General features: G+C 34.3%; 1 protein-coding gene across 1 annotated transcript in view; it reads left to right on the forward strand.

Annotated features, from left to right (window-relative positions):
- Nucleotides 1–23,818, forward strand: part of LOC150106716 (teneurin-m-like) — a 148,237-nt gene that overhangs the window by 112,296 nt on the left and 12,123 nt on the right. The window contains exons 7-22 of the mRNA XM_090393459.1: nucleotides 3,188–3,320; nucleotides 3,411–3,515; nucleotides 5,414–5,608; nucleotides 5,693–5,902; nucleotides 11,287–11,472; nucleotides 12,010–12,156; nucleotides 12,939–13,143; nucleotides 13,442–13,468; nucleotides 14,024–14,143; nucleotides 14,368–14,644; nucleotides 15,051–15,318; nucleotides 15,622–15,762; nucleotides 18,165–18,414; nucleotides 18,975–19,210; nucleotides 21,288–21,445; nucleotides 21,910–22,954. Coding sequence (XP_090249585.1) covers nucleotides 3,188–3,320; nucleotides 3,411–3,515; nucleotides 5,414–5,608; nucleotides 5,693–5,902; nucleotides 11,287–11,472; nucleotides 12,010–12,156; nucleotides 12,939–13,143; nucleotides 13,442–13,468; nucleotides 14,024–14,143; nucleotides 14,368–14,644; nucleotides 15,051–15,318; nucleotides 15,622–15,762; nucleotides 18,165–18,414; nucleotides 18,975–19,210; nucleotides 21,288–21,445; nucleotides 21,910–22,954 — 3,703 coding nt within the window. The remainder of the gene's footprint in view (nucleotides 1–3,187; nucleotides 3,321–3,410; nucleotides 3,516–5,413; nucleotides 5,609–5,692; nucleotides 5,903–11,286; nucleotides 11,473–12,009; nucleotides 12,157–12,938; nucleotides 13,144–13,441; nucleotides 13,469–14,023; nucleotides 14,144–14,367; nucleotides 14,645–15,050; nucleotides 15,319–15,621; nucleotides 15,763–18,164; nucleotides 18,415–18,974; nucleotides 19,211–21,287; nucleotides 21,446–21,909; nucleotides 22,955–23,818) is intronic.

A 23,818-nucleotide genomic window follows, 5' to 3' on the forward strand; every position in this document is an offset into this window, starting at 1 on the left:
AAAAAATAACGAGAACCATTATTGATTACTAAAAGTGCCCTGTTAAATAAAGTCTTGACTTTTTTATTACTTGTATTATATTCTATAAAGTTATGCAAAAAATTATTCTTATATCAAGTTGATTTCTGAAAAAAAATAGTACGAAAAAAAATCATTATTATTTCATCATTCAAGACAATCATTTTGAATGATGAAATAATAATTTCGAGTGTGTGTGTGTGTGCGTGTGTGTGTGCGTTGTATCAGCCGGTCGGCAAAGTAGTTAGTCCTAAGTTCGATTGTCACAACGCATTTCACAGAATGCGTTGTGACTCAGCATTGTAAAGGAATTATTCAAAATATGTCTCATTCAAGACAAAAATACAGTTCAATACCATAATGAAAAACAGAATAACAAAATCAAACAGCACGTTAGAAATACTACGCCATGCACAACATAGTTAAGATTGGAAAAAAAAAATTTTTTCGTCTTTTATATCCAAATAAAACCTCCTCCCTAATATCGATCTGCCAAACGTTTAACTACAAATACTGTAATGAAGCCTCTGTATTCGCTAATTTCCATTGTAAAACCAGGAATCTATATCTATCTGTTGGTTTCCCACCAAAAGGTTCTACTAAACGTAGAAATCATAATTATCTCCTGTTCAGTTTGTGAAGCTTTGCACTCTTCGGCTCAATAAATATAGTCACTCTGATCGCGTGACTTCAGAAACCTGTTAAACACTTAGCAGTTAATAAACTCGTGCGAATTATAATCGCAACGTATGGTGAATATAATTAGCATGTAAGGTTTTCTCAAGGCTATCTTTATCGCAAAGTTACGGTATAATTATAAGATAGCTAGAAATAGATTAGCCTATCAAGCATTTTGACATTAATAGAATCAATGTCCATTATTTTGAAAGTAACATTTTTGTTAAGGCTATAAAAAATGAACGTTTACAATATCCAATTGCTTTTATTTTATTGCGATAGTCTGTATTCTTTTATTGTTGCAGTGAGGGAAAATATCAATTGTTGCAGTGAGGGAAAATATCAATTGTTGCTATCTCAGTCTGCTGATGAAATGTTGCAATCCATTTTTTCCAAACTTGTCATTGTTTGTTAACACATACTACATTTCAACATGTCAATTTCTGTCACGTAGTCTTTGATCGATCAAACGTGTCAATTTTCATCATTGTTGATATTAACATATATAGTTGACAAGCTGTTCTAGACAATTGTTGTAACAGTGGATTATTGTTGACATTATTAGCTGTAATAAAAGTGAATAAAATATACACACAGTATACAAAAGTTACAAGTACTTTTTTCGATATTTAAATAAGATTTTTTTTGTACAGTAATGCAAATGATAACTCTAAATGATAAATGATATATGATGGAGATATATCATTTTTTTTCATATTGTTTTTCATGCAATAACATTGATATATCTGTATCTACACTCAGCAGACAACGTGGCATCTTTTGAATAAACACCTTTCCGTTATCAAACCTTTGCATTGTCTCTACGACACCCCTAGCAAATGCTTAAGTCTTTGTGTAAAGAAAATAAAAGACGAAGCCATATCAATTTCCAGGAAAGCATTTATCTGATAAAGGTTTCTTTATTTTCCGTCAGTGAACACCTCATTGGAAAATGTGACCATTAACAAACTAAAATATCCACAAAGTGTACAGAGTTGTTTATTGAGCTCTGAAAAAACTCTAGAACATTCTCAAGATAAAAAAAAAAAATTTAAATGGAGAGAATGCGTATTGTAAGCGGTATTGTCAGAATATACGAGATTAGATTCATTTCCTGAACAGTTTTTTCCCCCTTTTTTCCTAAATATCTTTTCAGGCTAGCTTTAGCCTAGATCGACTTAATCGTATGTTTAACAATGTGAATATATGACGTGTCAGCTGGTTCCTGATCCCCCTACAGGCACAGCGAGTCTCGAGGGTGTAGCGTGATAAACGCCTCAACAATCGAAATGTCAAGGTTCCATTTTGGAGAGGCAGCAGGAAAATCAGTTGAGCAACTCGAAAGAGGAGACTGAGTTTTAGGAGTTTGTTGTTTTTGGCGTTCGCGGAAAGAGAGTCTTACAATTAATCTTGAAGTGTTTAAGAGAGGTTTTCCGGCTTACACTGGATCTAGTGCTTAGAATTTTCGAAAGATATAAACTAAGTATTTTTATAGGATTTGTTTAGGAAGGCGCTTTTCTTTGCAGTGTTTTTTTTTTTTTTGGATAAAGTTTTTGTTTCCTATCAATTGCGTATTGTTTTACGCAACAATAGTTTAGTTGATTGTTTGTTAGAATTTTTTTTAAGCAATGTTTTGTTGCGTCTATTATAGAAATGTTTCTTTATGGCGGTTTTGTGCTTCTTTCAAAATAATCCAGTACAATGGCAGCGAATTAGATGTTTAATGGGACTAAATTGAAAAAAAAAAAAAAAACCAAAAAAAAACTATACAAACTTTTGCTGCTTTTCAAATCATTTAAATCCAATCACTTTTATATCGCTTCCAGAATAGTATCTACGTCATTTTCATGGTCTCTATTTGCATGTTTGTTTATGTCATCGAGTGCACTTTTTCTGGAATGTGTTCCAATACTTTTGACATCATAGTGTACATATTCGGTATATTTGGAACGTGCACTAATAGAAAATAAGTTAGAAGAAACTAGACTAGATATTGTAACAATGTCCACATGCACATGTGCGATTTTTTTTTTTTTTTAGAAAGAGGCAGAAATTACAAAGAAAGGAGAAGAATCCAGAAAGTATTGCGGTTAGCTCCATGCTTGACCAAGTACGATATCAATGACGTGTGCATCTATGAGAGAGAGAGAGAGAGAGAGAGAGAGAGAGAATCAGAAGTCAACTATCATTTAGTTCCACCCGCGTAACTGGAGCACACGAAGCTAAATGAAAGTTGACTTTTGATTCTTAAACCCGCTTATATTAACCCTTTAAGATCACATTTTTTTCCCCAAACTGTGACATTTTTTTATATCAAAAACGAAAGGAAAAAATAAAGCAAAACAGATATTAATGTTTTGCATCATCGAGAGATATTCAGTTTCCTAAGCATAAAAATAATAAAAGCTGAAAATGCTGACGATGTAGGATTTCGCTTCGTATTTAAATTAAATTAAAAAAAAAACTTTTGTCCAAAATATTTATTTGTAAGTTAATAATCTTTTTATTGCAGGATGTGTACAGTATAGAGTTTATACAATTTCTCGATAGAGGGCTCTGGTATATTTCCGTATATAACGATGGAGAGTTGATCCAAGACGTAGCCTTTGTCCTCAGACTTACTGGTATGGTAATTTCTCGTTATAAAAATCAAATTAATAGTAAGGTTAATAGTTAGCGAGATGATCTGATGTGTTTGTGATTCTCTCTTCCAGATGAGTCTAGTTTGTCGTGTCCTTACGACTGCCACGGACATGGCACCTGTGTGATGGGGAGCTGTGTCTGTAACCCTGATTATGCAGGGGATTCCTGTGCCTATAGTAAGTAGGAAATCTTATATGCCTTATCATATTGCTGATTTTGAAATCAAACAACATCATGACGTTGTTTTATTTCTCATTAAAATGCTTTATTTATGTTACTGGTGTAGCCTTCCTTTTTATTTTTAATATAAAAACAATAAATATTTTACTATAATAGTAATTTTTTATTATAAAATAAAAATGCGTCGTTAAGCTATTTCGCATGCGTGAAAATGTTAATTGCCAAAAGAATTTATTTATTTGAAGTTCCTCATACAAGTAACTTATTACAAATATGTGAAGATCACGTGATGCAATAGAATACAACTCGGGGGAGACCATACGTCACCCACACACCAGCTGTCATACTTTCTCTTAAACTCAGTCCCATTGGATGCATTCACCACTTTAATAGGCAAACTGTTCCAATTCGCTCACGACTCTACGAGAGAAAAACCTAGCTCTTACCCTTTTCTTGACTGTACACAAACTTAACTTCCACCTATGACCCCATGTCCTCCCCGGACCTTCTATAATAAGGAAAACATTTTATCGCTTATCACATGTATTAAAAAAAGAAAGAAATCAATTATCAAAAAAAGAGTCTTAAGGCTTCATTTCCGTGATATAAAATAAATAGAAATAAAGGATATTATTAAAGATCGAACTTTATTTCAAAGCCGAATATATGTAGAGATTTTAAAAGTTTCCAAAATTGACCAGAGCGCTCACGAGAATGTAATACTTGGCATTGGAGTTGCCTTAGCTTGCACAAATTGAAAGATACGACACTCGAAAAACTCAAAAGACAAGCTGTTAGCCTACAGGACATCATCGTATGTAAATAAAGTGGGAACTCTGCTCTAGACACCGAACAGAGAACTTTTTGAAGCCACTTCAGGCTTCCACTAAGCATAGCGGAGATGGTCTCGCACATGAAATTCACTCTCACCTGAAGATATTTACAAAACAATTATGCTCACACCATCAAAGCCTGTTGGGTGGATAACGCTAATGATTCGGTCATATAACGCTAATGATCAGACGTCGTCAACAGTTTAAGGCAAAGTTCTCCTTCTAAACTTATGAATGCCAACTCAATCGTGACGCTAATTGTTAAACCCTATGGAAGAGTCGTCTTAAGGCTTAAATGTACTTTAATACAATCGCCAAGGTAATTCTCATAAGCTCTCTGGTAAACTTAAGAACATTTTACTGTTGGTTCTTCTAGGGAAGAATGGAATCTCATTCATATTTGCACATCGAAGGAGAAGAATATAAAAATCTGCTTTACTTCTGGGTAATTAACACGATTTTTTTCCTCGTGCATTGATGTCACGTGCGAACTTCCAGATTCAATCATCCATAGAGAGTGTCTGTCAGCATGAAAACAGCACCCATCACAAATCATATACGCGATGCTAATGGACTAATTCCACCGTGACAAGAAATCATTTTTATTCACGGTAGAATTAGTCCATTAGCTTCGCGTATATGATTTGTGATGGGCGATGTTTTCATGCTGACAGACACTCTCTATGGATAACACTTCAAGAGGAACCGCGGTTGGTTCCTCTTGCAACTTTTGAAAGAATTCTAGTAGAAACTTAACCAAACACTTGGCTAAGGAGGGGAGTTTAATGATTGACTCCTTAAACAAATGGAAAATGTAACTGTGACACGATAATGTTAAAAACCGATTCCTAAACAGGGAAAAAATCCATTCGTCCTAAAAGTACAACTAACTTGTATTATATGTAAATATTTTATCCCAAGAAAAGCTGACTGATATCCTTAATACTGATGACGTCAACAATTTAATGTTGCTTGTAACATTTTCATTATGGTCATTATAATTGTCATCTGTGAACTGTTATTGTTGCAAACATTGATGCATTGTTTTATTCTATCATCAGGAATGTGCCCTATTCTTTGTACTGGTAGAGGTCAATATGTGGGCGGTGAATGCGTGTGTAGTCCCGGATGGAAAGGAAAAGAATGCCAGTTGAGAGAGGACGAATGTGAAGTTCCCGACTGCAGCGGACACGGTGACTGTGTGGATGGTATGTGCCGATGTTTCCCGGGCTACAAGGGAATCCACTGCGAAAGGGGTAAGCCAATAGGTTTTTATTAAGTCTTCATTTAGAACTTGATAAAAGGGCTTGCTAACTGAAAACACACTTCCTTATTTCTAGTCGACTGCTTGGATCCCGACTGCTCAGGCCATGGAGTGTGTCTTAGTGGAATGTGCATATGTAGGAAGGGATGGAAAGGGGCTGACTGCAATGAACCGGATGTTGACGCTCTAAGGTGTCTTCCCGATTGTTCAGGTAATGGCCAGTATGATCTCGATCAGCAGAAATGCGTTTGCGATGAGAAGTGGACTGGATCGGACTGTTCGCAAGGTAACTGCTCTCTATCTCTGCTTTTGGTTATATATTTTCTCTTATTATTATTATTATTATAATTATCGTATTACTATTATTGAATAGAAATTAAAAATTATGATCCGGACATGAGTTATAAGAGCCTGTGATCAACCAACATTGGGAATTAATCCATTTCCTAGTTATTGAATTTTAAAATAGTTTAAGATTTGTTATTCATTGGTGCAGGTCGGTTAAAAAGGAAAGCATATTAAAATGATTTTTATGTCTTGTTTTCTTTACACTTTTGTTGAAAAACAGGCATTTAGATAATTTACTAGAATTTATAAGCGTATCAATTACCGCTCACGTTCTCAGATGCGTCAACTCAGGCCTGTTAGAAGCAATAATAATTTTGAAAAGATGAAAAGAAGTTACATAGGATATCTTTTGACGTTATTGTAGTGAACATTTAAGTCAAAAGGTTCTTAAGAGGTCACTTAAGTAACTTATCACGTAGAAAATAGTTGACTTTTATATATAACATACTAACAGAGGTTCTTGAAGAAATAAGAGCGAGATTATTGTATACACTGGTTTTGGTTATCTGAAATTTTAATACGTAAGTAAAAAAAAAATCTGAATCAAATCTTTGCATAACAAGAACAAGTTCAAATCCCGCCGTAGCCATGGATATCTGTGATTGTTTCAACCTTAGATGAAAATTAATTTCATCGCTCGGTGTAAAACAATACAAGCGATAGTTCTGCTATCGCTTACGTTGTTTTTTTTTTTTTATCAAATATTTGTAGCAATTTGCTATTAAATATAGCAAATTTAATATCAGTTTCAGGCGCAAACTTAACTGTTTGCTCACTTGGGATTAGGAGTAAAATAACCAAGTTTATAAACTTACTTGGTAAACCTAATATATATATATATATTTGTAGGAAGTTTTTTTTTACCTTGGGTATAATATATGTTAAAGATGCCAAGCTATTTTAAACCGGGTTTTACTCCATTTCCCAAGTAAGCAAACAGACAAACAAGTCAAGTTTGTACCTGCACGTAGTGCAAGTCTAAGTGACCCGTAAAGTAGTACAAGTCTAGGCAACTCGTGGTAAAGGCGGAATAAGCTCTGATCACTATTCTTAATATTTACCCTTAATGCAGTTGCTTACTTGGGAAATAGAGTAAAAACCAGGTTTAAAATAGCTTGATATCTTTAACATATATTATACTCAAGGTAAAAAAAATTCCTACATCTATCTCTCATCCTATATTATATATATATATATATATATATATATATATATGAAAAAAACAAGCATTAAATTCTTTAGAATCATAAGATTTTTTATTTACATTTCATGGAGAACACACATACATATAATGAATTTTAATAACTTAAAAAAAAAACATATTCATTTCAGTTGTTTGCTAAGGATTCTATAAAAAAATTATGTTATTCGCTATCAGTTTCTGACAATAAACGCGAAAGCTTTCGTTTTCGTGAGACTGCAATTGTAATGGTATTATCATCATCGACTTCCGCCTCAACTTGTGGAATTATTCTTGTCATGTCTTGAACAAAAGTATCACTGATTGTTTCAGTAGTTTTAGGCATGAACTCGGTTATTAATCGCTGTGTTGATGCTTTATATAAGTCGCGCTATAATTCTCTCTATGAAGACATTAACAACTTAAGCTCACGTGAAAACTTCCCAGCACGTTCTTCATTTGGATCATGTCGGGCAAAATAATTGCCTAAATTACTGGCCAGTTTAAGACCTTTTTTAATTATATCAGCAGTAAAAGTAGGATTATCTTGATCATTATTATTAACTTCTTCTCTTTCAGGAGTCTTAGAAACAATCTTCACTATTTCGTCTTCGCTAAGAGGTTTATCAATTAACAATTCTTCGATATCTGCCGACGTAAGATCATCGAATCCTTCTCCGCCAATTTCACATGCCAAACTTATTATATTGGGGAATTCTGCAGTATGATTGAGGAAAACAGGAGCATTCTCTTTAACACATGCGGGCCAAATAGCTTTCCAGCATGCATTCATAGTTTCTGGTCTCAATTCAGAAAACGATAATCGAACCTGATCAATACAATCCATAATTGAAATTTTTTCCCACACATCCATAACTGACAGTGTTTCATCATCATTTAGCTTGTTCAAAACGTACTGAAATGTTCGTCTGACATAATGTTTTAAAAGTCGCAATTATACCTTGATCTAGAGGTTGTAGCAATGATGTGGTATTGGACGGCAGAAAAAAAATTGCACATTTGGGTGTTCTATGGCAGGATGACCGGGTGCATTATCAAGAATCAAAAGCACTTTAAATTCGAGACCCTTGTCATTCAAATAGCGTCTAACTTCTGGCACAAAATGTTTGTGGAACCACTCAGCGAAAATATTAATGGTCACCCAAGCTTTTTTGTTGGCCATCCAATGAACTGGCAATTTTTGAAAATCTCGCCTTTCATTGGCCGTGGTCTTAATGATCGATTAATGAGCAGTGGTTTTAACATCCGATCTCCTAAAGCGTTCGAACAAAATAGGAGTGTTGTGCGATCCTTTGCTGCTTTGAACTCACCAACCGTTTTTTGCATTTTTGATACGTAAGTTCTGTTTGGCATTCTTTTCCAGAAAAGGCCGGTTTCATCCATATTCCGAACTTGTTCACGAGTGTAACCTCCATCTTCAATTATTTTAGCAAGTTTTTGTAGAAATGCTTTAGCAGCTGTTTCATCAGCAGAAGCCGTTTCACCCTGAATTTTTATATTATGAAGAGCATGTCTTTTAATAAACTTAGCCAGTCAACCATTGCTTGCATGAAATTCATATTTTTTCCTCGATTGAGATGAAGTATCTGGCTGCAGTTTTTTTAATCTGTTCATAAAATCTCAATGCTGATTGCTTGATGGAATTTCTGTCAACTAGCATTCTTTTTTGTACATTATCTTCTATCTACATCACTAAAGCTTTTTCGGCCTTTTCTAGTACAATATTTCTTGTGTATGATGATAATTTCGCACTCGATTTTGTACCAGAACATACCGCTTTTCTATTAGCCTCTTCATTTTTCTTTATAGATATCACAGTTGATTCACGGACTCCAAAATGCTTACCCACAGCCGTCCCACCTTCCCCAGTTTGAAGACGATCTAAAATTTGAATTTTTATATCAAAGGAAACGGCTTTCCTTTTTTTTTTTGTTTTTTTTTTTGTTATCGGCAACATCGTATGAGGGCTGAATTAAAATCTTCGGTTAATGAAATGAAAGTTCTATTTTTTAATAATAATAATAATAAATGATAAGCTATATGTATTTGAAAATTACATATAGCTTATCATTTATTATTTCTTGGCAAAATTATTAATTTTATAACGCGATTTTTATTTTTATTTTACTTAAAAAATGCAAATACAAAAAATGCGGTAACTGTGTTGTCTACTCAAACACCAAATTCAAACTGCTAAGAACTACTTTTTTTTATGCGCAGTCAGTTATGTAATTCGGGGAATTCCCAATAAATGAAATTCGTAAGAATTTAGAATTTTCTTAATTGAAACGAGAATGCAATTGTACAAAATTCTCAGAATTTTCTTGAATTACAGATTTTTTCCTAACTTAGACTTTAGGTTGGTCGCGTAAAAGTGAATAAAAATCTCATAAAAAAAAATTATTTTTGCTATTCCATTTCGCGTAACTCCGAATTCGCATAAAAAGAGGTGTATATATATATATATATATATAAATAACAGTGTATATATATATATATATAACAGTGTGTGTGTGTATATATATATAACAGTGTGTGTATATATATATATATATATATATATATATATATATATATATATATATATATATACTGTTCTTTCCTCTCTGATTGGCCATTTTTACTTACTGTACGTGGAGAATTTTGATTTTTTAAAAACCGAAGGTTTTTTAAAAATACAAATCTATTCTAGATTAAAATTTTATTTCATATTATATAATAAACAATAAAAGGTGTATAAATAAATTTAAATTTTAAATAAAAATAATAATGTTAATAAACATTTTATTTTAAAACTAAACATAAAATATTTGAAAAATATTAATTTTATATATTTTATTTATTTTTAAAAATGTCAGTTAAACTGCGACTTGAGTTACTCGAACAGCAGGCAATTTTCAAATAGTTTCTCTGATTCTTCTACAGGCCACTATTGTTAAATATTCAAATTTGATGCAACTTTCTACAGAAAGGAAACTGCATATACCTTAAAAATATTTTTTAAGAATATGCACGCTAATAGAAATAAAAGTTGAACTGCGTGTGGGTATATACAAGTTGTTACGTGCATTTTATAGGCTTACCTGAAGCTCATCATTTTCATGCAGATATTCATCGATATTTCAATTAATGGTAAAGCATGCCAAGTAATAGGGATGCAAAATTTCAGTGTTAATACCAGCAGCTGATATCCGAATCTGAGAAAGAAAAAAAAAAAAAGCTAACAATTTGTATTTTCTTTGGTGCTGCAGTCACACAAGCTGCAATCTCATGAGCAACGTCAAGTGAAGGGAAAACAGGAACGCATTTAACAAGCAGTAAATAAACTATTTTCGTTGTTTTATTTTAGTAAATTGATACATAGGAGGGATATCAATCCCTTGAGTGAAACATACATGCAGTAGCAACATCCAATAATGCGGCTCTCGTTCTTTTCGCAAATCGAAACTGTCTCAGGAGAATAGAGATATGCATATGAGCGAACAATCCTCTCCATCCCCCCCATTTCTCCCTACCCCAGTCTCTTTCTCCAAGTCGCACGAGATTTTAGTAGCCCATGTGACTGTAGCTTCAAAAATTCATAATTTGCCAATTTTCGTATACTTGCAGCTCATATTAGTAAGTAAAATATTTGCATAGAGACTTACTTGACTTACTTTAGGATTGAAAAAAAAAAAAAATGGTTTCCACATTGAAAGTTTACTTGTTGGTGGAAAGTGGAAGGATGATGGATGATAGTTTATTGGAACAGCTTCCGTGGAAATACTTGTAGAAAAGGCAAAATCAAAAATAGACTATCTCTGTGTGTGAGAGTATGAAACGTTGGTACGTCTGTAAGAAAATGGTCGGAATTAGTAAAATTGTCTTCTAACAGCATCAAGTGCTTAGATATTTTGATAAAAAATATCCAGGTTAGCTATATATCAATATTTATTAATTAAATAACTCTGAACGTATGTGGTACATTTTATATTTGCTATATTGTATACATATCAAATATTTAAATAATAAATATAAAAATAAATTATATTAAAATTAAATTAAATTAAAAATAATATAAATAAAAATATATTTACAGATTTATGATTATATTTAATAACAAACATGATTCATTCTTGCAGAAAAATGCGATCTGGATTGCGGCTTCCAGGGAAGATGTGAAGAAGGGATGTGCGTATGTATGGAAGGATGGAGTGGAGCTAAATGTAACGAAAAACTGTGTGATCCACGCTGTCTGGAACATGGCCAGTGTCGGAACGGAACATGTCTTTGTATCGAAGGCTGGAATGGAAGGCACTGCACGTTCGGTAAGATTCTTATTTTTCGCAAAATTCTAAACCCATCTTTAAAATCACTGCAAGGTAACAGACATCTTGAAAACTGTGAGAAATGTACTTTTATTAGAACACTTTTTTATTTTTATTTCACAATTTATTTATCTAAAAATAAATACATACATACCATTTTGGTAATGTACACTTACTTGAGTTGCTTTTTTGGTAATGTCCATCATTCTAGATTGGCAGAAGAAAGTCTTTATAGATTTGATTTTAAATATTTAATTACTTACCAACCAAGATGACTTTTCTTAATTTGGTTCCCGAGTTATTTTGGTGCAGGAAAATTTGTTTAAATAAAATCCTACAGTTGTTCATCACGTAACTCATACATACGATCAGTTTAACCACAGCGTACAGATAATTTAATTATTTTTTAAATTGAAATAACTATTCAAAATGGTGGACTGTTAAATCAGTACGCAATACATAACAAAGACATGATAAATTTCATAAAGTCCTTTTGATATGGATTTTTTTCGTGACAAAAATTTCGTTTGATTACAGAGGGCTGTCCAAAGAGCTGCAACAACCACGGAGAATGTATTATTGAGGAGGATGAATGGCTATGCCAATGCGACATGGACTGGGATGGAGAAGACTGCAGCATCCCTCTGGAACGCAAGTGTGAAGATGGACAGGATAACGACAATGGTATGGTATGGCTAATCGATATATTTATAAATCATAAAGGAAACCAATTACTATCGATTAATGTGCGAAATTTGTTTAATTCTATTGGATTTAATTGCAGTGTATAATTTTATCTTTATACGCTATTTTTATGAGTATTAACATAAGTGGAGCAGTCGGTAGCATCGAGTTTGATTTGTGGGTTCGAATATCCCATTTAGAGTGCTATAAATACTCATAAGGCCTTTTCAAATAAATATGAAACCGGTGACATAGTTTACACGCTAAAAATTCATTTTTTTCCCTTCATTCTCTAAAACATGCAAACTACCGAGAACGCACATATCGAAACATTATAAAAATAAGATCAACCTTATATTCTTATAAAAATTAAGTTTATAAGAAGCCAATCGAGTCGCTTAAGACGACGTTGAATTTAAGATGAGATAAAAAAAGAAGATGAGTTACTAGATATAATATTTTCTATTCCCCTTTACTGTGGATACAAATACTCAGTGATAAAATCATTATACGCTTAACATCTTACTATAAATATAAAGCAGTTGATTAGTAAAGGGATGATACGTTCCTGTATAGCATTTACTCTCTTAGTTCTTTAAGTCATCTGTGAAAAATGATTTTCCCATCACGAACGCGATGTCAGTTGACGTGCGAACAATTACCGATTCCTGTAGTATTCTTAAGACTAAGTAACTGATACAGTACGACTTCTTGGCAGCAAGAAGACTCCATCTATTGTGACACGATGACATTCCTTCCTTTTTTTTTCTTTCTTTCTTCAGATGGTCTTATCGACTGTGCGGACAGCGAGTGTTGCGCAGAGAGTGTCTGTGAGAATACCCCCATCTGTGTCACGGCAGCCGACCCTTTGGATATCCTTCTACGGAAGCAGCCTCCTGCTATAACAGCTTCTTTCTTCGAAAGAATGCAGTTTCTTATCGAGGAATCTGTACAGAACTACACCAGAAAGACTGCTTTTAATGGCAGGTACTAAACCCCGAATTCGTACTTTATGTTAGTAACCGTTAATAAAAACAAAAAAAGTGCATAAATGTTTTGTTATCCATTAAGTGTTGGTATGTAGCGATGCACCTAATTAAAATAAATGATTATCAACAGTCATTATCGTTTTGCTAATTTTCAATGTGAATAGTGACACATGTTTAACTTAAAACTAAATTTGCTTACAAGTAATTGTATTTTTTGTACCTTTAACATCCTAAACTAGAAATGGTGTTGGAATTAAATTGATTTATAATATTTTTTCTCTCCGTTTTTTGAGCAGCTTGTTTTGGAGTCATTTTAATAAAAGGTAAGAACAATTAATGTTTATAGGTTTTATGATATGTTGATAACTCATCTGCTTAAATAGTTTCTTAAACTATCTGGAAGTTTGGTGCTTGTAAATATGATTGATGCGAAATGTTTTTCGAAAAATTGCTCGATACTATGTTAGTTGCGTAAGAACGCGATATCCCTTGGAAACTGCATTAAGGTTGGTTCTTTAACAGATGACGTTATGGAGAACAACTATTTAGTAATGCAGTTTCCGATAGAGTACATTTATCTATGTATTATATGAATATAAATAATACTTTTAAGGCTTTTTCAAATAAATATGCAACCAGCGACATAATTACCTGGCTGGAAATTCGCATTCTCCATGAAAGGAGAGGGAGAGAGAGAGAGAGAGAGAGAGAGAGAGAGAGAGAGAGAGAGAGAGAGAGAGATTGCAAATAAGAAGAAACATAGATTCAACTTCCTCTTATTGTCTTATTCAATAATATCCATTGTAGTATGTTTCCTACAAATTGATGGAAATTATTTCATCGAGATAAACATTTTATTTTACCCCATACTATTACAGGCGAACATCTGTAATTCGTGGGCAGGTAGTAGGTCCTTCAGGAAGTGGACTGATTGGTGTAAGAGTGAGTCTCACCAGCAGCTCCCATAGTGGATTTACGATGACACAGGAAACAGGATGGTGAGTGTTTTTTTAAAAAAATCTCTTTAGTGCTTTTTCGTGTCTTAGGTCATTTTGAGAAATTCGATGTATTAAGATCCGATTCCATTTGGACGCAACACTTAAGGTTGGATACGAAAGTGTCCAATATTTTGTAGAGGCATTATATCAATACCTTAGCTTTACTATGTAGACTGTGAAATTGCTAAAGAATGATGGAGTGCTTCTATTCAACTTCATATTAGGTTTGACGTGTTGGTGAACGGTGGTGGAGCAGTGAAGTTAGGTTTCGAAAGGGATCCGTTTCTTCCTCGTGAGCTAACCGTGCTTGTACCTTGGAATGAGATTGTAGTCATCGATCAGCTAGTGATGAGGATGAAGGAAGACAAGACGCACGAGTATAAACCCCCACTTTGCACAGAACATGACTACGATATTATGAAACCCGTCGTCCTAGCAACATGGAAACATGGTTTCCAAGGAGGGTGTCCAGAAAAAAGCTCTGTCTTGGCAGAATCACAGGTAGAGATTTGCATTTATATTAAAAAGGATATGAAATATTCCCACATGAGAAATTGTGTTTTTCTTACCTTTCTTTGCTAACTTTCTTCGCCGATAACATAATACTTGGTGTTAAATAGTCAGTAAAAAATTCTAAGTTAAAACGCAGTCGCTTAATAAAAAAAAAGAAAAAGAAAAGAATAAATAAAAATGAAATATACAGTAATAACAATTGTAGTCATGGCAACGGGCTTCAAAAATGATCATATTAGCCTCACGTTTTCTACATTTTTATTTCTGTACTTTACAAAACAAATTACTATAAAATAACGTTCTTAAATTGCTACCATTTGTTGCTTGGTTTATTTAAATTTTAAACCGCTCAGTTACCTCCAATTTAAAAGTAACTCCATCTCATTACACGCAGGTTATACAGGAAAGCCTACCCATCCCTGGAACTGATCTGTATCTCGTATATCACAGTAGTCGGGCCGCTGGATATCTTTCTACCATCCAGTTACAACTAACTCCAGACGCCGTGCCATCTGCATTACGACTAATACACCTTCGGATTTCTATAGAGGGTATTTTGTTCGAAAAGAAATTTGAAGCTGATCCGGGGATCAAATTTACTTACGCATGGAACCGACGAAACATCTATAGACAAAAGGTTTATGGGGCCGCAACAGCAACAGGTTAGTTTATAATACAAATATTGAATTCAACTAAATATTTAAGTAATTAATAAAACGTTCTGATAGTTACATAATCGTTAAGATGTATTATATGATTATTATCACTAATAATTTCATTCACTGAATAAAATAATATAAACTGATTATTACATAAAGAAGAATATTATTAAATAAATGTGTAAACATATTAAAAGATTAGCAAATATGCTTATTTTTGAGATGAAATATTATCCCTTCTGTTATGTTACTTGTTTGGGGCTGCTTTGAACTAAGTAATGATATTGTATTTCTATGTACTTGCAGTCCACGTAGGCTATGAATACAGCACGTGCCCAGAGACTATATGGGAAGTTCAAACGACTCAGGTTAGTGGTCACGATATGAGCATCTCAGATATTGGTGGCTGGAATCTCGCTATCCATCATAAATATAATTTTCATGAAGGTAAGTAGAAATATTAGATAGAAAGAAAATACAACATAAAAATATGCTTTGCTTGAATAGAAGTAATCTATTGAGTATTACTGAATTTATGAAACATATTTAAGAATTAAATTTAAGGTGTACAGCAATCCCTCAATTAGTGCGCCTAATGCGTTCTTTAAAACAGGCGCATTAATCGAAAACGCACCAATCGAGTATAATAACCTATGGAAAATAGTATAATTCATTCCTCCGATTTCGTTTTTGACCCTTATAATTTTTTTTTTTATAAAAGAATAAGGGTATGTCTCATGGCCTAGTTAAAGGAAAACTATGAAGCTGAAAGACATGAAAACATATTCAGAATATAAATTTATTATTCTGGTGGGCATTCTGTTTCGTTTTTTCATACAACTGCCTCTTCTGCAAATTTTCCAGCTTTTCTCTTCACAAGGGCAAGTCTCTAAGCATTGCTACTTAAACGTTTCGGTTGCACGAAAAATATTTGAAATTTGTTTCTGTGAAATCTCTTTGGGCTTGTCATTAAATTTTCTTCGTATTCTTCTGGATCTTCCCGCTGTGCATCTAAATTTAGCAGGTCGGAATCACTCGACTTCACAGAATGAGATTTAATTAACTTAGATTCATTTAAAAAGCCTCTAAAATCATTTGCATAATGTGGAAGAATGTGCTTTCAAATGGATCGCATATTGCTAGCAGTAATTTCATTCGACTTTGCGACATTATTACCAGGCTGAGATTTCTCTGATTTGGCTAGAAAAGTCTTGGAAGGCATTGGCTTCGAAAACAAGGCCAGTTTCATCGATATTAAATATTTGTTGGTCACAATAGCCCCTTTCATTGACAATTTTCTTCAAATCTCTGGATAATTTGCGGCCACCTCCTTATCGGCACTTGCAGCTTCGCCTGTGATTAGAAAACATCATGTAGGCTATTTCTCAAACCCCCCAGCACTAACGTGGAATTCTTCTTTTCCATCATTGATAGCCCTTTCTTTCAAGGTTGCAAAAAGACTTAATGCTTTTGATTTAATAAGGTCAGTTCTTAGCAGGATCCGTTTTTGGTTACAATCTTTGTTCCGTGTACAAAGAAGTCTCTCTAATTTAATCATTATAATACTTTGTATTCAGCAGCTTTGTTTAAAACTGCTCTTATAGCTGATTCACCCATTTTTGTGTTCTTGTCTTATCTTTGCTCTGGACTCGTCTTGTTCACTTTCTTTATTATTTCAAGCTTTTCTTCCAAATTAGATTACTTTTCGAATCATTTTTACACTTTCAATTTTTTTACTCACTAATTCTTTTACTCATGATGAAAGGTTGGGAAAATACTTTAAAATAAAAAAAAATGTAAGGAAAATAATTGCAAAGGAGGTACGAGATATGATCAGGAAAATGCTATGTAATTAGCAGACGAAATAAATTTTGGCAGTAAAAATTTGGAACATAGTATACATAGCGTACATGGAAGTAGTGTAGTATGCCATTAAAAATTACTTTGTAAAATGTTTTAAATCGGTAACTAAATTATTTCATTCTGGTGAGTGATTTTTTAAAATCGTATTTATTTATTTATTCGTATGGAGTTTCCTCCCTTTTTCTTCCCCGTCCCTATTGGGGGGAGTTGAGCCCCCTCATGGGGGGTTAAATATTTATGGCTGTAGATCCGTGTGTTCACGGGGCTATGTCCACATTTGCATGCTTGTGGGATGAAAAACCCCCAGATAAACTGGGGAAAAAACCCTGCTGTCCACGCTCAAGACCGGCTAACTTGGCTATGGCAGATCTTTAAGCTCCTCTCGTCGGCGACGGGAATCGAACCTAGGACACTCCTTCCCCAGGTATATGGTTGCGAAGCGCAAGGCCACTAGGCTAACCGCGTGGACTTTAAAATCGTTAGCCATGAAAATGTATAGATAGAAAATTTTTTAAATGTGTAACATTTATTTTTAAGATGTATATAGGCGCACTAATCGAATTTGGGTATCGAAAAAAAAATGGCGCACTAATCAGGGGATTACTGTATATGAAAAAAAGTTTCTAGTTTTTGAATGTATCAGAAAAGTTCATGAAATATTTTAAGAAAATTTTAAATTAAATTTTTTTCGATATAAGAATACTCGCGGAATATAAAAATCATTAACCTTGACCAAAAATTTAAAAATATACAAGAGAAACAAATCGAAAGAGGAAAAAATGTCAACTTTTATTAGCTGCGTCATAGTGCTGCCATCTAGTGTACTTAATTCAAAATTGTAACGCATTCCTTAAACAGATTTCCAACCAAAACAATCACGAGGAATGAATATATTTACTTGAATTGAGGTGTTACCTTTGTATTTTATTTATAAAATATTCCATATAATTAAAGTTTAGTATGATGATATAATTTGCTTCTTACAGGGATTTTACAGAAAGGTGACGGCAGTAATATCTATCTCAAGAATAAACCCAAATTACTTCTCACCACGATGGGAGATGGTCACCAGCGGCCATTGCAATGTGATAGTTGCAACGGTTTAGCCAAACAACAACGTCTTTTAGCGCCAGTTGCCTTAACTAGTGGCCCTGATGGGAGCATATATGTTGGAGACTTTAACCTAATTAGGAAAATCACACCAGATGGTCGAGCAGAAACTATTGTTGAATTGAGGTGAGGACTTTTCATCACTTTTATGAGAGAATAAATAATAAAATTACTTGTCATTTTTCAAAAATAAAAACAAGTACAACATGGCAAAAGTTATCATTCGAATATTTATATTAAAAAAGATATACAATATAAATTTAGCAAATAAATAAAAGTTTAATAAAAAAATAATAATATAAATATAAATAATACATAAATGAAGCTGATGAAATGTATGATATTAATATAAATACGATATCGCTATTATTTAATTGTGCTGTGATATGCTATCGTTAACATAAAATAATATTTCTTGTAGTAAAGCAAATACAGTTGATCGAAATTATTCATTAATATTAATATTAGTATTATTAGGGTTATTAAATTACGTATTCTATTTAGTTTAATGTATTGCAATTAATAAAAGGTGTATTTACACTATTTACAATTTAATAAATTTTATCTTCGATTTTATTTAATTTCATGATATTTTTTAAATAAAGATTTATTTACATTATATTTGTTAAGTTATAATTTAAAAAACCTGAAGGTTTATATTATTAATAATTATGTTTCTTAACTAGTCCAGCTCAGGTGTCATATAGCTACCATCTCACAGTGGGACCATTGGATGGCAAGCTATACATCTCGGATCCAGAACGCCATCAGATCTTGAGAACCATTGCTGTAGAAGGTGTCATTAATGGAAGAAATAACACTCAGCCTATAGTAGGTAATGGAGAAAAGTGCCTCCCTCAGGATCGTGATTTGTGCGGTGATGAAAGATCAGCGAGAGATGCCAAATTAGCATATCCTAAAGGTATGTAAAATAGCAAGTTCTCAATTCGATAAATACGATATCGTTATTATTTAATTGCGCTGTGATACACTATCGTTTACATAAAATAAAATTTCTTGTAGTAAAGCATGCAGCGAAATGTTAATCCAGTGTTATTTAAGTAATCAAATAAGTAATCAAATCATTTAAGTAATCAAATAGCGTAAAATAAAGGAATAATAGAATCAATGAATTATAAATAACTAATCCATTAAATAAATAATCAGAATGAAACTTAAGCAAAAGATGTGAAGGAATCTGATAAGTGAAACTATTTTAACAGAAGATACTTTGAAAAATCAAGTAATTTTATTTAGTTAGTTAACTATAAATAAATAAAGTACAATTATATAATAAATAGTAAAAAATAAAATAAGTAATTTAAAAGAATAATATAATTTTAATAATTTTAAAAATCAATTATTATATTTTATTTTCAAACACCTTTTTAAAATTTTAAGAAAATATTATAAAGTTCTTTCAAGTCCCCGTGTGGTTGCCGGAGGAATTGAACGGGGAAACAATCCAATACCCTTGGATGGTAATGGATGGCAATGCAGTAGCCAATGAAGTTTTAACTGAGGCTCGGCTATTGCTGTTACCCTCTTGCCATGATCAGGGCTTTAATAGCTTAATAACACCTTATCCCTACACTGTCCTCTACAGATAATGGGGAAGATGAAAAGCATACTTGCTTCGCCCCTTTAAGCCAGTCCTTATAAGGACTATAAGGATAAGGTATGGTTGCCTTATCAAATATAATCCAATACCCTTGGAGGGTAATGGATGGCAATGCTGTAGCCAATGAAGTTCTAACTGAGTCTCGGCTATTGCTGTTACCCTCCTGCCATGATCAGAGCTTTAATTTAATAGCTCAATAACACCTTATCCCTATACTGTCCTCTACAGATAATGGGGAAGATGAAAAGCATTCTTGCTTCGCCCCTTTAAGACATTCCTTATAAAGATAAGTGTGGCTGCCGGGATAAGAATAGCACCAATGTAACTAATGCATGTCATACGAGGCGACTAAAATTGTTACCCTTGGAGGGTAATGGATGACAATGCTGTAGCCAATGAAGTTCTAACTGAGGCTCTGCTATTGCTGTTACCCTCTTGCCATGATCAGAGCTTTAATAGCTCAATAACACCTTATCCTTACACTGTCCTCTACAGACAACGGGAAATATGAAAAGCAATATTGCTTCGCCCCTTTAAGGCAGTCCTTATAAGGACTTAAAAATGAATTATATGTAATGTCTCCCGCGTGGTGGCCGGGATAAGAATAGCTTCACCGCAAATCCATGCGTGTCGTAAAAGGCGACTAAATGGACGCTGTTTCGAGAGTTAACTTTCTCAGGTTTCTTCCGAAATTTTAATCCCGGTGAGGTGTGTGTGTGTGGGGGGGCTTATTTCGGTAGAGTTGCCCTGGGAGAGCATTTTGAGTCTCTGGGAAAGGTATTCTCCGGCGTGGCCAGTGAGGGGCCTCGTCGGTGGACGCTTTTCCTTGGAATATAAGCGGTTCTGCTCGGTGGTGGTGGGGGGGGGGCATCACTGAGTGGAGCCAACGCTGAGTTGGACGATCTTTCGGCCACTATTGAGTGGTCTAGGGATCGTTCTAATTTTTAGAGACGGCTTTACTTACATATAATCCCCAATGTAGCTCATGCATGTCGTACGAGGCGACTAAAATGGGTACCCAGGGAGGGTAACCGATGGCAATGCTGTAGCCAATGAAGTTCTAACTGAGGCTCGGCTATTGCTGTTACCCTCCTGCCATGATCAGAGCTTTAATAGCTCAATAGCACCTTATCCATACACAGTCCTCTATAGACAATGGAGAATATGAAAAGCATTCTTGCTTCGCCCCTTTAAGCCAGTCCTTATAAGGACTACATGTAATGTGTGTATATATATATATATATATATTTTGTCTTCTTTGTCAGGTGTGATTCGTTTCTGCTGGCAGTTAAATGAGCATAATCCTGTTTTGATAAGTTTTTTTTTTACTTGTTCATCAATTTAAATTCAAGTGTTTATTTTTTTATATAATTATTAGGAATAGCTATATCAGCTAATAATGAGATGTACATTGCCGATGGAACGAACATTCGGGTTGTTGATAGAAAAGGAATCATTCACACTATCATAGGAGATTATTACCATAAAAGCCACTGGAAACCAGTTCCCTGTGGGAGGATTGTGAGTTTATCCCAGGTAAAGTCTCTCTTTGACTAAAAATAGTAATGGTGCAACTTTTATGAACATGACAAACAACAAACTTAATCTCAATACGGAATAATAATAATAAAAAAAGATTTAAAACTGAATATTACTGTTCAAAAGGTGTCAACTGAAGTGGTTATATCCATCTACCATTTTTATTGGCATGAAACTTTGGTAATCAATGCATGTAATGGCTTCCATAAAAATATTTAATTCCTGCAATAAGGATTTTTACACATTTCCACCACCATAAAACAGCATTTCTTCTTGATACGGGGAATTACAAGGGATTTGTTGTCAATACGATTGGTACTTAAAATGTTGTAAGGTCGAAGTAATAGTTAATAAAAACGGAAGCAAATCTTTGCGGTTTTTGAAGCTATTCTTAAGCACTTCTATTTGAAATGTTTATTTTGGCGTCGTCTCAATCATTCTTTCTATTTTCTTTCTCTTAGGTAAACCTACGATGGCCAACCGAGCTTGCTATGAACCCTCTAGACGGATCTCTGCACATCCTGGACGATCATATGGTGTTAAAATTAACTCAAGACAAACGTCTTAAGGTAGTAGCTGGTAGACCACTTCAGTGTCCATCGCCTGCTCCGGGTCGTGATAAGAGCGATCTGGCTACGGATATCTATCTAGAATCTCCTCAAAGCATTGCATTTGCACCCAGTGGTGACCTTTACGTAGCCGAGAGCGATTCGCAGATGGTCAACAGAGTGAGGATTATCGGTAGCGACGGACGAATCGCTAAGTTCGCCGGTGCCGAGTCGAAATGTAGTTGTTTAGACGAAAATTGTCGGTGTTTTAACGAAGAACATTTCTTGGCTGCGTCGTCCAAACTGAACACCATTTCGTCGATCACCGTAACTCCAGACGGCAATCTTCACATATGCGACCAAGGAAACTTGAGAATTCGTTCGGTCACTTCGTCTCTGCCCAAACTCAACGAATTGAACGAATTCGAAATTTACGCTCCAGAAACTCACGAAGTGTACATCTTTAACCGACACGGACAACACATCGCCACCAAGAATATCGTCACCGGAAAGACGGTGTACACTTTTTCCTATAACGTGAACACCAGTTTTGGCAAACTGAGTACGGTAACCGATGCCGCAGGTAATAAGATTTACATCCTCAGGGACTACAGTAATCAGGTGAATACAATAGAGAACACTCAAGGCGGGAAGTGTCGACTGGAGATGTCTCGAATGCGCATGCTCCAAAGTTTTACCACTCCGTATAACTTCAAGACTATTTTTGATTATCATAGCAGCACGGGTCTTCTTAGAAGTAAAACTGACAGTTCCGGTAGGTCGTACGTCTATGATTTTGATGAATACGGACGGCTTACTGAAGCCATCACTCCTAGTGGAGAGACGATAAAGCTGTCTTATAATCTTAGTACGAAAGGGGCGTCTGTGACTGTGACGAGGAATGATAAAAGTGCCCTTTCACTTTTGATCAAAGGATCCGATGTTACAACAAGAATCGGTGAGTTTCTCTTCATTGGTCTATTCATTTTATGAATCGGTTTTTAACATGACGTCATGAAATATCATAACAATAAGAAATTGAAAAGAAACCAGTTATTACAATCAGATTTCAATTGTTGGCCTTTATGTATTGTTTGTTCGGAAATTAACAAATTCTTTACTAATATTTAGAACTTGTTGCAAATAATCAACAATTGCACCAACGTAAGCTGTCAGCTCAGAGAAAATCAAAGCTCTCTATCTGTTTTTTTGTTTTGGTAATGCCATATTCATTCCTTCTTCATAACCACTGTTGTGGCTATAAAAAGCCTATGATCTATGGCAGCGTTTCCCAAATGGTGGGTCACGACTCGGCACCGGGTCACGAAAGCTAAATGCCGGGTCGTGAGGGAATGTTTTAAGAAGACTTATTGAAATGAACGATGAAGTTTTAATGTTCTTAGATCAACACCCCCCCCCCAACGGCTGGGGATGTAATATATGAATTCAAAGACAGTTTTCATGATGTCAGTTGGTTAATCAAGGTTGCCTACGTTTGTGACATTTTTGATTTTTTGAATAATTTAAATGTGACATTACAAGGTAGCAATGTAACTGTATTTCAAGTGCAAGAGAAGGTGGAAGCTGCAATAAAAAAAACTCAATTTGTGGTCCTGTCGTGTGGAAGCAGGGAATTACAAATCTTTTACAAAACTAACAGAATTACAAAAAGAGTATAACATGAGTTCCATGGCGGATGAGATTTCAGCTGTTATCAAGGAACATATGCTAGGACTGCACGCAAGTCTGAAGGAATACCCCCCCCCCAATCAACAGCAACAAAGAACAGCAACAAAGCATGGATAAGGAACCCTTTTACAGT

The sequence above is a fragment of the Typopeltis vanoorti genome, chromosome 5 (genome assembly GCF_054136105.1).
Source record: "Typopeltis vanoorti isolate ZY-2024b chromosome 5, IOZ_Tvanoo_1.0, whole genome shotgun sequence".
Classification (NCBI taxonomy): Eukaryota; Metazoa; Arthropoda; class Arachnida; order Uropygi; family Thelyphonidae; genus Typopeltis; species Typopeltis vanoorti.